This window comes from Xyrauchen texanus, chromosome 44, assembly GCF_025860055.1.
Source record: "Xyrauchen texanus isolate HMW12.3.18 chromosome 44, RBS_HiC_50CHRs, whole genome shotgun sequence".
NCBI lineage: Eukaryota > Metazoa > Chordata > Actinopteri > Cypriniformes > Catostomidae > Xyrauchen > Xyrauchen texanus.
The window spans coordinates 30,626,336-30,643,851 of NC_068319.1; the positions used below are offsets into that span (position 1 = coordinate 30,626,336).

The 17,516-nt window shown below is 44.2% G+C and overlaps 1 protein-coding gene across 1 annotated transcript in view; it reads right to left on the reverse strand.

Annotated features, from left to right (window-relative positions):
- Positions 1–17,516, reverse strand: part of LOC127636651 (fibrillin-2-like) — a 169,052-nt gene that overhangs the window by 14,788 nt on the left and 136,748 nt on the right. The window contains 6 exon segments of the mRNA XM_052117306.1: positions 1,318–1,440; positions 1,580–1,705; positions 2,097–2,303; positions 7,754–7,879; positions 17,024–17,155; positions 17,317–17,439. Of these exon segments, the coding sequence (XP_051973266.1) occupies positions 1,318–1,440; positions 1,580–1,705; positions 2,097–2,303; positions 7,754–7,879; positions 17,024–17,155; positions 17,317–17,439 (837 nt within the window).

Consider the following 17,516-nt stretch of genomic DNA (forward strand, 5'->3'; position numbering starts at 1 on the left):
TTCCAGGTGGCAGCATTCTCGAGGCACAGGTGAATCGCAACCGCTCTGTACACCTCTGTGTACCCGTGGTAAGGGTAGTGAGAGCGGACTAGTGAAGGGGTCGGTTCCGGGCAGTGAAAGGTGCCGGGGTGATCGGGGATGAGGACTTCTTGTGCTGTGGTTTGGTTAGAAAGTAGGAATTAGTTACACAGAGCACAACTCTACAAATTGCAGTCCATTTTTATGGATTTTGCCAACTCCAAAGTGGGCAATTCACATGGTCAGCACCCACTCTGGGATAAAATTCTGGTAGGGATATCTCAGAATGCATTTTATTGAACATAGTGGTTTAGACATCCACATTGACAAGAGTGACAGAAGCAGCAGTCTCTCAGAACATTTTTCACCTGACACTACCATCTGCATCAGAGAGTTCTTGACTGCATGTCTTACGCCATGTTTTCTGCAAACTTTTGATCACTGATCTCAGCTGTCTTGCATATGTCATCCATCTCCTTTGGACTCTGTGAGAGGATGGTTGTCAAGGTGCAGATTTGGTCTAATGTTCTTTGTGGTAGATTGCTTGCCAGGAGCGGGTTAATAGTCCACTTGTTGAGGTGATCCTTTATCCACATGCATATGAAAAGGTAGGCAGACTGTGGCTGGGCAAAACATTATTGACTTAGGGTCTGCACAGACATTCCCTAGGAACCATGCTTATAAGTAAGCTGCCGCTTCCCGTGTTGTGTCATCACTGTAAGCTGAAGTGCAAGCCTGGATATGATAATATGAAGAACAAGCTCATGCAGCAAGTCTCAGCTCTCAACATACTGTAGTTGGTGGCTTCAAAGCAAAGTGCAGCCAATACAGTTTGGCAACCAGCTCCAGAGTTTTCCTTTTGGTTTACTCACAACAGACTTTCCCTTATAGTCACATGGCAGCAACAGGTGTAATGAAGAGTGTTCAACTTCTCTTAATGCTTTTGAAATAAAAATAATAATAATGTCTTTATACAGCCAAGTCAAGACTGCTTTGTGCCTCATCAAAATGATGTGTAAAGACGCAATGCTGCATAAAAGCCAGACTTAATTATGCCTGCTCTGTCTCACCTCAGCCCCTTGTATCAAAAGCAGTTCTGATACCGCTTTGGTTCTGGCATTAGTCACCAGCCACGACACACTTGGTGTAGCATCTGTACAATGCACAATGATTGTAACCGCAGTGAAAACATCCAATATTTTTAATAGAAATAATTTTATAAACGCAATGAAGAACTAGTGCTAGTCTCTTTGCATGAATCAGTCCCACAGCTGATAAAGCAGTACTCCTCTTCCTCACCTTTGCATGTCCTGCTGTCCTCCTGTAGCGTGTAACCCCGCGGACAGGAGCACATGTAGCTGCCATCTGTGTTCTTACACATGAAGTTACAGGGTTTGGGGGACATACCACACTCATCTACATCTGACAAAAACACAACAACACAACATATTACAATGAAACAACTATGATCCATAGGAATAACATATAATAATGCATCTTTACATCATGGGAATTTTCATGACTGATGGCTCTGAAACACTGTTTTGTGTTTGTACTGTACCAACACATGCAGTTCCTGCAGCAGAGGTTGTGTATCCTGTTTCACAGTGACATCTGTAAGAGCCCATGGTATTGATACATGCACCATTCACACAAACACCTGGAATCACCTTGCACTCATCTATATCTGTGGATCGAGAGACAATGAAGAGTTTGCAAAGGTTTAACTTGCTCCAAAACTACTGACAACAGAAACTGATTTGTGATCGTTCTGGTTAAAAAATATCACAAGGTACTATTGCTATCCTTATTGTTGTCATAATGACATCATCTGCAATCAGTGTTCTTTAAATAGATTGACATAAAATACTGCTTGACTTTTGTGTGAAAATGATTACATTACATTTTTAAAAGTAACCAATCAATGACTCAAAAATCAGATGCTTTAAATGGGCCAAAGCTTTACAACAACATTCAATGTAACAGTTAAAAACAAGAACAGTTACATGTTTAAATAAAAGTAATGTAAGAATAATGAGAATTCCTTTGTCACGATTGCTCATTTGTATCTGCTGCACCTGTTCCATCAGTTGCATATCCCAGCCCGTATGGGCACAGTTTCTTGTAGTTGGCAGAGGCAGGCAGAGGGCATAGCTCACACTGGTTACCCCACCCCCGACCTCCATGACAACAGCACTGAGATCTGCTGACAGCAGCACGACTGCTGGATGACATCTGACACATGGTGTACAGAACATCAGTAAAGCAGAACCCTTTCCTGTAATCTTTAAGACAAACATTACAATACTAATCAATGTCAGTTTATAATACTGTGGTAAGTGTCCTGAACTAAACATGTTTGAAATATAAGTATGATTTATACAGTCTGGATAAAGTTCCAGGTTTGTTTTGTCCAGTAATAAAAGCTGTATCTACAAGTTCATGTTTAACTTTACACTCAGGGCATTTTTTAAGACCACTGCGTCTTAAGCACACTGTACAATTTTGGCTGTGATTCTGCCGTCTGAGACGAATTTCGGGAATCCTAAAGGATTTCTGTCATCTCAGAGCAAAATCGTCAATCTTACAACGTTCAGAGTGAAATGTTCACAGACGTCCGATTAATAGCCTTTGCAATGATCTTTAGTCTCCTACGAAGTTCTGGCAGTGTCAGAAATTTAGCATCATAGCCGTATAGTGTGACTGCTATTGTGACGGCCAGATGAGATATTCCATGTTTAAATAGGAACCCAAGCACCCTAATTCACTTGAAAAGAAACCTGCTCCACGTCTGCACCATAGCAGAATTTGTGCCCAGTTATCACTCTACTCAAGCTCTTTCAATATTTTTTCTTCTTTACATTTGATATAAATGTTCTTATAAATAAATAAACAGAAAATACTTGGAGAAAAGTGTAACTCGTCAGCAATATGAAAATTAAATTAATAGAGAGCTTACAAAATGAAAATAAATTATTGCATTTTCTCCTTTCCCCTTCTGTCACTCACTCGACGTTGTGTTGATTGTAGTGACACAAGGTGTCTTTCTAGAGAGCCTCGCAAACCTCTGGATTTGAGAAAAGGGAGACAGGATTTGCATGTCCCGCCCCCAGGCATACGGGTATAAAGGGAAGCAGATGTGCGTCTGTCAGTCAGATTTTTTTCTTTTGAGCGGTTGTGCAGCAGCAAGCTGAGTTTCACTACTGCTCCACTCACCTCTATCAGAGCATTGCTGTTGGATCTACGGTGCGTTTCCAGCGGCTTTCTCCTTTTCTGCATGCTTTGCAGTCCACACCCCTGGGCCCTTCGACAGCGCTTCTGTAAAGAGCATATACCCTCTAAATAGAAGTATTTTCCCCTCTAAAACAGAGTATATTCATTCATAAAAGAGTAATACACAGCAGGCGTTGAACATCCTTTTCATGACGTGTCTTTTTAAAGATGCCCTTCCGCCTCTGTGTAGTTCCTGGATGTGGTCGATATCTCCAAATCCGACGGTCATTGACAATGCCTCGTGTGTCTGGGCGACGATCACACCAGGCAGCATTTGTGGATGGTACATGTACTCACTGCGAGAATATGACCATGGCAACGTTGCGGTCAAGGATTTCATTCCTCAAAGTGAATGCCACTCCAGCCGGTCCCCGCATCGCTCCTTCTTCCCACGGGATTGAGGACGACCCGGTTGGTGATGGAGGCAATTTGGGGATGGCAGCGGTACGGTCCCCCTGTTGGCGGACCCGCATCTCCCTTGGGCAGTCTCTCTGCCCCGGATGCTGTGTTTGTAGAGCTCCTCCCTTACTAGGTAGGACCTACCACTGTGCCACTTTCACGTGTGGCTTGACAACCAATGTGACGTATTGGCCACAGGTTACCTCCCCCAAGCCTGGGCAGGATGTGATCTCCACAGAGTCTTTTCCCCCTGAAAAAATAGGAATGGAAAAGAACGCCTTCCCAGATGTGTTTTATAGCGTTAACCAGCAGCTTTATGCTCTATGACAAGAAACATAGATAGAGAAAAGGCCACGGCTGGCTGGCTTGCTCCCATGATAGTCATGTCATTTGTTCCCCCCTCAGGGGTGCTGGGAACCTAAGAACTATATATGACAATTTTTGGGGGGCGTTGGGGAGGGTTACGTGCAATACAGTTGCTTCTAGCATGCAGTAGCTTGCTTGCACCTGTGTCAGCTCACGTAACAAGGTTTAGTGCATGGCGTTTTTAAATGGGTCCCCTTGTGTCACTACAATCGACACAACGTCGAGTGAGTGACAGAAGGGGAATGTCATGGTTACTGTTGTAAACTCTGTTCCCTGATTGAGGGAACGAGACGTTGTGTCCCCATTACCATGCCACTAGACCTATCACTGTAAACGGCCGAACCTTACTCTCGGCTCATCAGTGCAAAAACCTGACTGACAGATGCATGTCCGCTTACCTTTATAGCCGTGTGTCCGGGGGGCGGGACATGCAAATTCTGTCTGCCAATTTCTCATGGGCCTTTTCTCAAATCCAGAGGTACACGGGGCTCTCAAGAAAGACCCCTTTTGTAAATACAATTGACACAACGTCTCATTCCCTCCATCTTACTCACTCAACATTGTGTCGATGAGTTGTTACTAGGGGTCACACTTGGGAGCCCAGACATCTCTGATCTTTGAAAAAAGTCCAATGAGAATTGGTGTGTGGGATTTGCATGCCACTCCCCGGGACATACGGGTATATGAGTTGTCGGCGGTACTACTTGCCCCGAGAAGGCTATTGCTGTTGATCCAGGGCAAGCATGTGTTGGTCCGGATGGACAACACTCGTCGAATGTCACAACTCGCCTGTCGTCTTCTCCTCTGAAGTCAGCTGTGGCTCAATTCGCTGTGAGCCACTCACATTCCGGGCCACCTCAACAGCACAGCAGATGCGCTGTCGTGGCAGGTCATGCTCAGGGGAGAGTGGAGACTCCACCCTCAGGGGGTCCAGCTGATTTGGAGTCGAGTTGGCCAAGCACAGGCAGTCCTGTTCACTTCCCCAGAATCCTCCCACTCTCCGCTCTGGTACTCTTTGACCGAGGCTCCCCTTGGCACAGATGCCCTGGCGCACAGCTGACCAAAGGGGCTACACAAGAGCGCGTTTTCCCCCAGTGCGCCAACTTGCACAGAACTTGTGCAATGTCAGGGAGGACAAGGAGCCGATCCTTCTAGTGGCCCCAGACTTGGTTCTCGGACCTCATGCAAAAGGACCTTCTTTCTCAGGGACGGGGTAACATCTGGAACCCGCGAAAGGACCTCTGGAATCTCCATGTCTGGCCCTTGGATTGTACGTGGAAGACTTAATTGGCCTACCACCCATGGTGGAAGACAGGGTCACTCAGGCCAGGGCCCCCTTAATGAGTGTCTGTTGACCTGAAGTGGTGTTTGCTAAGTGGTGTTCTTCCCGATGGAAAGACCCCCAGAGATGCACAGTTGGATCAGTGCTTTCCTTTCTGCAGGAGAGGCTGGAGGGACAGCTGTCCCCCTCCACCTTGAATGCGTGTAGCCACTACATCGGCACATCACGATGCAGTAGAAGGTAAGTATTTGGGGAAGCATGACTTGATCCTCGGGTTCCTGAGAGGGTTACGTGCCCAAGGTTCCCACGACCCCTTTCAGGGTTCAGGTGGTGAACCTGCAAGCGCTGCCACTGGAGGAGACAAACCCAGCCTTAGCATTGCTGTGTCTGGTGCATGCTCTTCGCATCTACTTGGATCGCACGCAGAGCTTTAGAAGCTCCAAGCAGCTCTTTGTCTGTCTCTTTGCTTTGGTGGACAGCGGAAATGAAGCGCTTTTTCCAAACAGAGGATCGCTCACTGGGTTATCGATGCCATCACCATGGCATATCATGCCCAGCATGTGCCGCCCCCTGCTGGCTTGCGAGCCTACTCTACCAGGGGTGTTGTGGCTCCTTGGGCGTTGTCCCGCGGCGCCTCTTTAGCAGACATCTGTAGAGCTGCGGGCTGGGCAACACCTAATACCCTTGTAAGGTTTTATAGCCTCAGGGTTGAGCCAGTTTCGTCCCGTGTGTTATCAGGTGACACAAACATGTACGTTCGGGTCAGCTGGATGGGTGTACCGCTTGCGCATAGCGCATTTCCCCTCTCTTGAGGTCTCCCAGGTTGCGTTCGCAAAAAAGTATTAATCCTGGACATTCTTCCTCCTTAGTCTAGCAGCCAACGAGTCTTCGGAGAGACTCGTCGCCGCACCAGTACGTGCGTCACTTAAGCCCCCGTACTGTGGTAAGTTCTCCACATGTGCTGGTTGTCTCCTTAGGTAAACCCGTGTGATGTATATTCTGCAAAATGGTTTCACCGCTAGTAAACCGTGGCTTCCTTGGGCAGAGGGCCCTCTGTCCTTGGTCATCATGTTTGGAGTAACTTGCAACGGCACTCCTTTTATACCCGTATGTCTGGGGGAGTGGCATGCAAATCCCACACACCAATTCTCATTGTCCTTTTCTCAAAGATCAGAGATGTCTGGGCTCCCAAGGGTGACCCCTAGTGTCAACTCATCATTACAATGTCTCGTTAACTCCATCCCTCCACTGTTTAATTAAAAAATAAATAAATAAAAAATATTGAACAGTTTATACTGTAAGTATTTTTGGGATGTTTTAATCCAAATCAGCATATACAGTTGGATACAATTATAGAAATATATATTATGTTTGGGCATTATCCATAGGGATTTTGCAAGTGTGATATATTATCGGCCTTTCCGACTTTTCAAAATTGTGCATTGCCGATAGATTACTAATCTAAAAGAGGAGAAAAATGCACAATAACCCACCTTTTTGGTTTTCACCTATGTGAACGGTGAAGTTTGTAATTTTTCGGGCCAGATGTCTTTTTATTTCCACAATGAATATTTGTTTGTGGTATCTCATTAATACTGTAGGTTACCTCCCGCACTCGTGTTCATTCTGGACATCTGTAATGTTCTGTATTTGTGATCAGGCCTATTTGACAAAATCCATCTTTCTTGTAAATGTTAGCCTATGCTTGTGATAGAGTGGTATTGGAGCAATGGAAATGCTGATGTCCTGACTTAAAAAAAAAAAATGCTCCTCCAGGGCGGGCAAATCTTGCCGTTTTGCTTCTATTCACAAAACTCCTGTAACATGTCACGTTCACTGATCAGGACGATTGGGACCACTGTAAGCTACGATGTGTATCATACAGTCTGACATAATGTCGCACAGTGTGCGATGATGATATCAATGTGTTCATATATCGTACAGTCTGACAAGCAACTATCTTAAAGGACTTTCCAAAATCGTACAGTGTGCTCCGGGCATTAAGCACAGTGCTTTGCGATACGTCATACATGCAAAAGCAGTAGGCATGGGCGAGGAGGTTTGATATTTTTGTGCAAGCATGTGCTGAGTCTAGGCGCAAGTGAGTTGAAGAAATTGTGCGTGTAAAGCACAAAAGAAAACAGACGTGGTTCTTAGACTAATCTTCCACTTCATTTACAATGACCTCCCATATTCCCATATTTCTGTGAAAACACAGTTTGCACATATTCGCACATAGATTGTGCAAACACTCCCACCCGCGGCCAGTTGCATGTTGCCCGGGCATGAAAATTTCACTTAGATTTAGCGATATCACAAAAATGTGATCAGATGTAGTGCATGGCTGTAGCACATAGCTCTGCAAATAACCCAGGTACGAAAATAGAGCTCTCAGTGTTGGAAAGAAGTTTTTACCGAGGCACTGTGTGGCCGTAGAGTCGAGTTTAAACCCAATGGCGCACTCACACCTGTAGCTGCCAACAGTATTCACACATCGGCCGTTCTCACAAATACCAGTTTGAGTTAGGCATTCATTTTCATCTGTACAAAGACAAAAAAAAAGGATAAAAATGTGAGTGAGGACAAATAATATTTTCTTTCTAATCTAGTATAATATTTTAATTTGCCTTTTTGTTTGCTGTATTGCTCTGCACAGCGACTGTAGACTACAATCAATAATAGTTGTATAAAAAAAAGCATGTTTATTCTCACTGATTTAATTCCCTTAGTACATCTCACTTACCAAACGAACTAACCCCACTTAAGCATTGCTCTACTAGATACAAACTCATTTTGGTTCATTTCTGTTTCAATATGTTTTATTATCTGGGTGGAGATAAAAGAAAAAAAAAGTCACTTGAGATCTGATCAGAGCGGCTAAAACAGATTTCCAGAAATGTGATTTGAATAGGATTTCAAAACCACAAATTAATGTAGCTTTCGCATTTCATGTGATTTTTTGAAAATCAGACTTGCTAAATATGATCAGATACCAATCAGAAATACACAAAAGTCAGATTTGGACTGACAGTCAGACGAAAGCCTTAGAGCAGCTTTATATAATCTCCTCAGAATGACTCAGTGTTTCTGAATGGCAAGAGGGATGCCTGCTCCCTCAGACCCAGGGCCTTTACACCTCTTTGATGCATGAGGTGCTCCTCTCATTGAAATAAGATCCTCAGTACATTTGTTTAATTTGATTTGTTTAAGTTAGGGTTAGACGATCGATTATTTATTAACAACCCTAATTGTCACAAGTCAAGGTCAAGTTTATTTATATATGCTAACCAAGGTGCTGTACAATAGTCATAAAATAACACATCCCCCTACACTAAAAACCATTAATGTAATAACATTTCAAATAAATTAAATACAAATATAAGAAAAAATTAAATATCAACATAATACAAAGCATCACCAGACAGAAAAAAAGTGATTAATGCACTTGAGGTGTTTCATCAAGTGCAAGAATTAAAATTTTACTGCTTTATCATTCATAAATGTAAAAAATGCAAGTTACCCAGATAGAACACTTACTTACTTGGTGTCTTTTTTAGATGTTTTCAACTGGAAAGCATCACAATCTAATTATCATTTGCTTAACATCTTAAAAAGATCAGATTTACAAACATTCCAAATCATAAAAATCTCAAAGACATCAGCTAAATTTCTTATTGACATCCAAGACATCACTAATGACCTACATCTTACAGATGTTTTGCAGATGAGTAGACAATGTAAAAAAAATATTTTACAGATGCAAACACACAAATCAAATTAACGTCTGGGTGATGTATGTATTTATATTCTGCAAACGTACTTCCTAACATTTTGCTTCCCTTACAGGAGTGCCCACACACATAACCATTCCCTCTACAGGTGCTCATAGTTTGAGTTCGACACATTTTTTGCAGATGTCCGTGGACATGTGATTTTCCTTCACAGTTGAGTCACATGAATTGAGTCGGTTTCTTCACAGAAGTCACATGACAGATTTACTTATTTGCTTAAAGTGGCAGTGATTCCATTCATCTCCCTCAAAGCACCATTGCTGCTGTCCTAAATCCTCCACTTCCACAACAGTGCTTTAATACCCCATCCCCACAGAAGCACCATTAAAAGGTTTTGTCTCAACTACTCCACTGATGAAGCAGTGCTTTCACTACTTTTCACTGGAACTTTGAGCTGGAGACCTGCTTCAGCCTCAAATCCCTCCTTTACAGACAGCAAGACAAATTTGTTTAATTGAAAGTTTTGAAGCATATTATTGATTCGTCAGGTTTTTAAAGTTAGTTTAGAAGATAGCAGGCTTTAAATAGGCTAAAAAAACATGCTTATGAGAAAAAAATTCAAATATCCTGGCTCGTGACTTTAAAGTTTTCAAATTCCTTCTGCACATTTTAATTATTCATTGTTTTCAGGGTTATATATCTTAATATTTGGTATTTAGTAAACACAGTTTCTAGTATCTTGTCAAGATATTTTGACCGTTCAGACTCAATTGACACAATCAAGAGTCACGAGTGTTCTACTTGCAGGTGCACACATTTGCATGAGTGCTGGAAAGCAGCCGACCCAAGACAGTATGTGGGTACTGAATTGGTACTTTTGACATCACTACAAGATGATCAATCATTAAAAGCTGTTACAAATAGAGCCTGTCATCCTACATCCAGAGAGCTTGACCTAAAATGTTTGCATCAAATATTTTACTCACCCAATTTATATACTACCATTGGGGGGACTCTCTGCTAGATGACTGACAGTGTAGGGAGATTTTTGGGAGGAAGGGGCTCTGATAGGAAGACTGGCTTGATTACTTAAATTACAAATGCAGCTATTTTAATTTCTATGGTAAAAGACTGGCAAATCTCTCTTTTTTTAAATCAAGCTGAAATCATATGGCATCTACAGAAGCATCTGCCATTGATTTACAATCCATGTTTTTAAATGTTTATATTATCCCTAAAATTGAATTTCTCCATTTGTCGTTTACTTCCTGAATAATAATTGAGCTCTGCATATGTGCACCCTTGATTTCAATCAGAAGTAGCCACCTTTCGTGAAAGACACCATGCCTACTGGTAATCAGTTAAAATATGGTGAAAATACAGTAAAGAGTGGGAAAGTGAAGCTGGCATTATGAATTGGATATGCATGTGACTGAGGATGAAACCAAAGCTTTCTATTAGAATTGTAAAACAGATTCGAAAATGTAAAACAATCAAATTGTGGCCCCTTTCTTAAGCATAACCGCATGGAAAAATGTACGGTCTGTAAAGGTAGCCAAGCTAAACTTTCCGTGATGGAGGGAACGAGACGTTGTGTCGATATAGTGACACTAGGTGTCACTCTTGGGAGCCCCAAACACCTCTAATCTTTGAGAAAAGGCCAATGGGAATTGGCGAGTGGAATTTGCATGCCACTCCCCTGGACATACTAGACATATTAGACGTATCTAGTATAGGAGCAGGCCGTGCCAGTTTTCTCTCTATGTTTTCTCTCCACAGAGTATTTAGATTTTCAGCTGGATACCCAAGAAGCAAACAGGTCTACCTGTGCTTCGCCGACTCGACTCCAAATCAGCTGGACCAACTTGGGGTGGTGTCTCCACTCTCCCCTGAGCATCACCTGCTGCAACAGCACGTCCGCTATATGATTGAGGTCGCCTGGGATGTGAGTGGTCCGCAGCGACCTGAGTCGACCCGCCGACTCCAGAGGAGGAGACGGCGGTTGAGTTGTTGCATGCGACTCGGACGCAAGCCGCCATGGCGTGTTGTCCGTCCAGACCAATCAATGGCAAAAGCCTCCACAGGGCTAGCAGTAGCACCAACAACATGAGGCAGTTGATATGCCAACACAGTCACGGTTCTGTCCAGGAGCCAGTGGCTGTGTGCCCATTACACACGGCACCCCAGCCTAGCTTGGAGGCATCCGTCATAAATACGACACACTTGGACACTTGCTGTAAGGGAACCCCTGCCCGTAAAAATGCATGGTCTGTCCAAGAGCTGAAGAATTGGTGGCAGATCGGCCTCAACAGCGATCGTGGCTTTCAGAAGCGGACCAGTAATTACACACAGATGGAAAGGCATCTTTAAAAAGACACTATCTGACAGTGCATGCTCTTTTAGAGGAAATATAATCTTTTATTTGCAAGAATATATACTGTTTTAGCTGTCGAAGCGCCCAGGGGCATACTCTGCATCAATCGCACAGAGGGAGAGAAAGCCACTGAAATGTGCTGTACATCCAACAGCATAAGCTTTATAGTGAGGTGAATGGACCGGCAGTGGAATTCAGCTCTTTGCGAATCAACCGCTCGGCTCTGAAGCAAAAATCTGAATGAGTGGCTGCGAGCCAGCTCCTTTTATACCCATATGTCCCGGGAAGTGGCATGCAAATTCCTCTCGCCAATTCCCATTGGCCTTTTCTCAAAGATCAGAGGTGTTTGGTGCTCCCAAGAGCGACCCCTAGTGTCTCTACATTGACACAACATCGAGTGAGTTACAGATAGGGAACTGGCAGCTCACTTTGATAGTGGATCATTTGGGCGATCATTTTGAAGAAAAACAAATCTGCCAATGGGGTAAGCAAAATAAACTTAATTTAAAGAGAAAACAAGTTTATTTTTGCTTACCCCATTGGCAGATTTGTTTTTCTTGTTTTGAGTCTAAAGTTCACAAAATGTAGTCAGATTTATCTTAAAACAAGACTTAATATCTTATCCCATTTTGCTTGACAAGTAAATAAATCATGTTTTAAGAAAGTTTAGATAATTTGACAGGAAAACAAGACAAAAATACTTATCTAGAAAATAATTTTTTACAGTGCAGACTAAATTTTCTGCCTTCATTAAGCAGGTTATTGGGCCGGATATGCAACAGGAACTACTACAGGATATAGGATTCTGCATTCAAACTGTATGCAAACTGTATTCTTTAACTATCGATGAGAGAACTGATGTTTGTATGCATAAACAGCTAGCTGATGTAATCTGATATTACAGCCAAAATCAACAGCCGCATAATGTCATCTTTTGCTGGAATTATTCACCTGGACGAAGGAGATGCTTTACATAACTTTTTGCAAGAGACCAAGCTTTGTTCTAAACTATACATCGGGCTTGCAACTGACAGATAAAGTGCGATGCATGGCCAGCACAACTCGGTTATCACAAACCCAACGTTGTGTTTGTGATATGTGTCACTCAATTTAGCAGTGTTCATTTTAAATATGTACGTTTTGACATGGTACCCTCCATCAGCAAACATACCAGCAACTTTATGCAGCGATTATAAACTACAATACAATTCTATTTCAGTTTTGCTCAGATCCAGTCTAAAATCTGTTTTTAGTGTTCCTACGGCCCATCATTCTAGAAGCAAACAAAGGAAACAAAATGTTTTAGCTGTAAAATTCAAATCCATGCAAGCTCTTTCATGAACTGATCACAATTTATCTCTGTCATCTTCTATCACAAGTACTATGAAGAGTGGCAAAAATCAACCTGACGGACACGACTCAATGGTCAGAGATTATGTATGGACTTTGTATGGACTTTTCCTTTGTATGGACTTTTTTGTATGGACTTTTCTTGGAGGTAATCCAAGATGGCGGCGCGGTAGAACGCAGCGGCCACTCCGGATCCACAACGGTGCTATTTTTGTTAAAAAAGCCCGACTTTTGCAACACATGGACATCGGAGCAACCAGTGTTCGTGTCATCGCCAGACACTACTCAAATATAAGAATCATGCAAAAACCAAGCTGCATGATGACCTGCAGGAGGCGCTACGCGTACTCGGCTTGCTGCGGAGACCAGGCCTCCAGCCCTCGGCGTCGCCTGATGCCGGTGGCCGGGGAGAGGGCGTCGTAGCGGTGTCGCGAAAGCGAAGCGGAAAGAGGGCGGGGTCCATGCTAGGCTAAAAACAAACCCTAGCCGGCCGGCTCTCCCGTCTATCCTGCTCTCAAATGTTTGCTCCCTGGACAATAAACTGGACTATATCCGACTCCAGCAGGCTACGCAGCGTGAGTTTAGAGACTGCTGCGTCTTTGTTTTCACGGAGACGTGGCTCAGCGACAGAGTTCGGATGCCGCCATTCAGCTAGACGGGCTCGCCTCGTTTCGTGCCGACAGAAATACAGCTCTCTGCGGTAAGACTCGCGGTGGTGGCTTGTGTGTTTACATCAACACGGAATGGTGCAATAACTCTATGTTAGTCTCTAGTTACTGTTCATCGCTGTTGGAGCTTGTGACTGTTAGATGCAGACCTTTTTATCTACCACGGGAATTCACCACTGTTTGCATAACCGGGTTTACATTCCCCAGCGCTAACGCTAAGGAAGCGCTCTGTGAACTGTATGGGGCTATGAGCTGAACTGCAGAACGCTCACCCCGACGGACTGTTTATTGTCGCCGGAGATTTCAACCATGCAAATCTCAAGACAGTGCTCCCTAAATTCCATCAGTATGTGGACTTTGCAACGAGAGGGCTGAACACGCTTGATCTTGTTTACACAAACATCCCAGGCGCTGCATCGGCGGAGCCCCGCCCCCACCTCGGCTACTCAGACCACATCTCTGTTATGTTAATTCCAGCATACAGACCGCTAGTCAGGCGCACAAAACCGCTTCAGAAGCAGGTGAAAACCTGGCCAGCAGGAGCCATCTCTGCTCTTCAGGACTGTTTTGAGTGTACTGACTGGCACATGTTCAGGGAGGCTGCAACATATGGCGATTCTACCAACTTGGAGGAATACACAGCATCAGTGACCAGCTACATCAGCAAGTGCATTGATGATGTCACTTTCTCAAGACCATCACCACACGCTCCAACCAGAAGCCGTGGATGACTCGCGGAGGTGCGACGCTGCTGAGGTCCGAGACTCCGCCTTCAGAGCAGGCGATAAGGCAGCCCTAAGAACAGCTAGGGCCAAACTGTCAAGGGCAATCAGAGAGGCAAAGCGCCACACGCCCAGAGAATCCACAGTCACTTCCAGGACAGCGGTGACACGCGCGCATGTGGCAGGGCATCCAGGCCATCACCAACTACAGGGCAACATCAGTTGCCTGTGACAAAGATGCCTCCCTTCCAGATGCGCTGAACGACTTCTACGCTCGGTTTGAAGTGCAGAACGGCGTGATGGCGAGGAAGTCCACCCCTCCTCCCAGCGACCAGGTGCTCTGTCTTACCACGGCAGATGTGAGGAAAACTCTACGTAGAGTCAACCCACGGAAGGCTGCTGGACCAGACAACATTCCTGGCAAAGTGCTCAGAGGATGTGCAGACCAGCTAGCAGATGTTCTTACCGACATCTTCAACATCTCTCTGAGCAGCGCCGTTGTTCCAACGTGCTTCAAGGCCACCACCATCATCCCCATGCCAAAGAAGTCTTCAGTGTCCTGCCTCAACAACTACCGTCCCGTCGCACTTACACCCATCATCATGAAGTGCTTCGAGAGGCTCGTCATGAGGCAGATTAAGACCCAGCTGCCCCCTCACTAGACCCACTGCAGTTTGCGTGATCGTTCAAACCGTTCAACGGACGATGCCATCACCACAACCCTCCATCTGGCCCTCACCCACCTAGACAATAAGGACTCATACGTTCGAATGCTGTTCATAGATTTCAGCTCAGCATTCAACACAATCATTCCCCAGCACCTGATTGGAAAGCTGAACCTGCTGGGCCTGGACACCTCCCTCTGCAACTGGATCCTGGACTTCCTGACTGGGAGACCTCAGTCAGTCCGGATCGGGAACAGCATCTCCACCACCACCACACTGAGCACTGGGGCCCCCAGGGCTGTGTGCTCAGTCCACTGCTGTTCACTCTGCTGACTCACGACTGTGCAGCAATGCACAGCTCGAATCACATCATCAAGTTCGCCGATGACACGACCGTGGTGGGTCTCATCAGCAAGAACAACGAGTCAGCATACAGAGAGGAGGTGCAGCTGCTGACGAACTGGTGTAGAGCCAACAACCTGTCCCTGAATGTCGACAAAACAAAAGAGATGGTTGTTGACTTTAGGAGAGCACAAGGTGAACACACTCCGCTGAACATCGACGGCTCCTCTGTGGAGATCGTCAAGAGCACCAAATTTCTTGGTGTTCACCTGGCGGAGAACCTCACCTGGTCCCTCAACACCAGCTCTATCACCAAGAAAGCCCAGCAGCGTCTCTACTTTCTTCGAAGGCTGAGGAAAGCACATCTCCCAACCCCCATCCTCACTACATTCTATAGAGGGACTATTGAGAGCATCCTGAGCAGCTGCATCACTGCCTGGTTTGGGACTTGCACCGTTTCGGACCGCAAAGCCCTGCAGAGGATAGTGAGGACAGCTGAGAAGATCATTGGGGTCTCTCTTCCCTCCATCAAAGACATTTACAAAAAACACTGTATCCACAAAGCAACCAGCATTGTGGACGACCCCACACACCCCTCACACAAACTCTTTACCCTCCTCCCGTCTGGCAAGAGGTACCGAAGCATTCGGGCCCTCACGGCCAGACTGTGTAACAGCTTCTTCCCCAAGCCATCAGACTTCTCAATACTCAGAGACTGGTTTGACACACACGTGTCCTGAGTTGGACTTTAATAACTGTCACTTTATAACTGTCTGCTACCTCAATAACTGCTATGTGCATAGAACATTATCTCATAGTATGTTATGTTTACATTTTAGAAACTGTCATCTTTTTGCACTACTGAGTACTGGTCAGGCTGCACTGTCTATTGTCCTGTTCATTGTCAGTAATTTGTTGTACTGTCCCGTACTTTTTGCACATGTTTGCACGTGCACTTTATATAGGTAGTTTATATAGGTATTTTATTTCGTTGTGTAGTCTCATGTGGTCCTATGTTGGTCCTTTGTTGTTTTTATGTAGCACCATGGTCCTGGAGGAATGTTGTCTCGTATTGCTGTGTACTGTACTAACTGTATATGGTTGAAACGACAATAAAAACCACTTGACTTGACTTTGACACAACCTCTCTGACTACAGCTTCCTGTTCCAGATAGAGCTGAATAATGCAAACTCTTCCCATTACACAGCAATGCAAAGAATACCTGCCATTTGTCAGGCAAATTCAACATTTACCCACCAGTATGCAGACACTAAAGTCTTGAAGTTCACTGCTCCCATCCACAGTGTATATTCTTTCTTCCACTGTGCAAAAAAGATCTTGCAAAGCTTAATCATCAGTGAAGAGTCTTGAATACACTTCCATGAGAACACAGAGGACTGTGAAACCAAGAAGTTCTGATATGATGTGTAAAATCACAGGGATGCTGCCAGGGACCAAGATTTTTATGAACTTGAATCGTTTGCTCTTTTGCTGCTGGCAAAGGGTTAGGGTTAAATTCAGCAATGCAACGGTTGAAAGCACATTCTCAGAGATGAATTTGACAAAGATCAAACTGTGCAGCAGGACATGCAGATGGACACCTTTCTGAACAACATCCTTGTCATTTAAACCTTCATGCAACGGCATGGAATTTTCATTTAAGATGATTTGTATTTTTTATGGAAAGATTACACAGTACAAGACTACACAGTAAATTTACAGTTTAATTGGTGTGTAATGCTTAATAGGGACTATATATTTAGTATTTTAGGTATGGATTAGTACACTTTCAGATACTTTTGCTGTGTAAAATAAATAATCTCAAATTTTACCTTGACACGCCTCCTCATTCATCCTGTGAATCATCCCGGCTGGACACACACACATGAAGGTGCCGATTAAGTTCTTACACTCCATTCCTCTGGAGTCACAGTTATGAAGATCTGCTGCACACTCGTCCACATCTGAACACACAGATAGTACATAAATCGAATTATTTTCAAAATAATATAATAAAATCTTTGAAAGCTGATAATGAGTACCTTTAACATTAATCTTGTATATTGTGTTCAGTATAGTGTCAAATTTCAAACAAAACCCAATGATTGAATTTTTACTGGCGTACCCTGACACATACGTCTGTCCTCTCGCAGTGTGTAACCGGGTGGGCAGCTACATTCATATGCTCCGAAAGTATTAATGCAGCGAAATGCACAGAGTAGAGGATTCTGACCACACTCATTCACATCTGAAACAAAATCAAAACTTACAAATCTGTAAAACACTTTCCTCCAAAATTTAACACCAACTCTAATCAAACACACC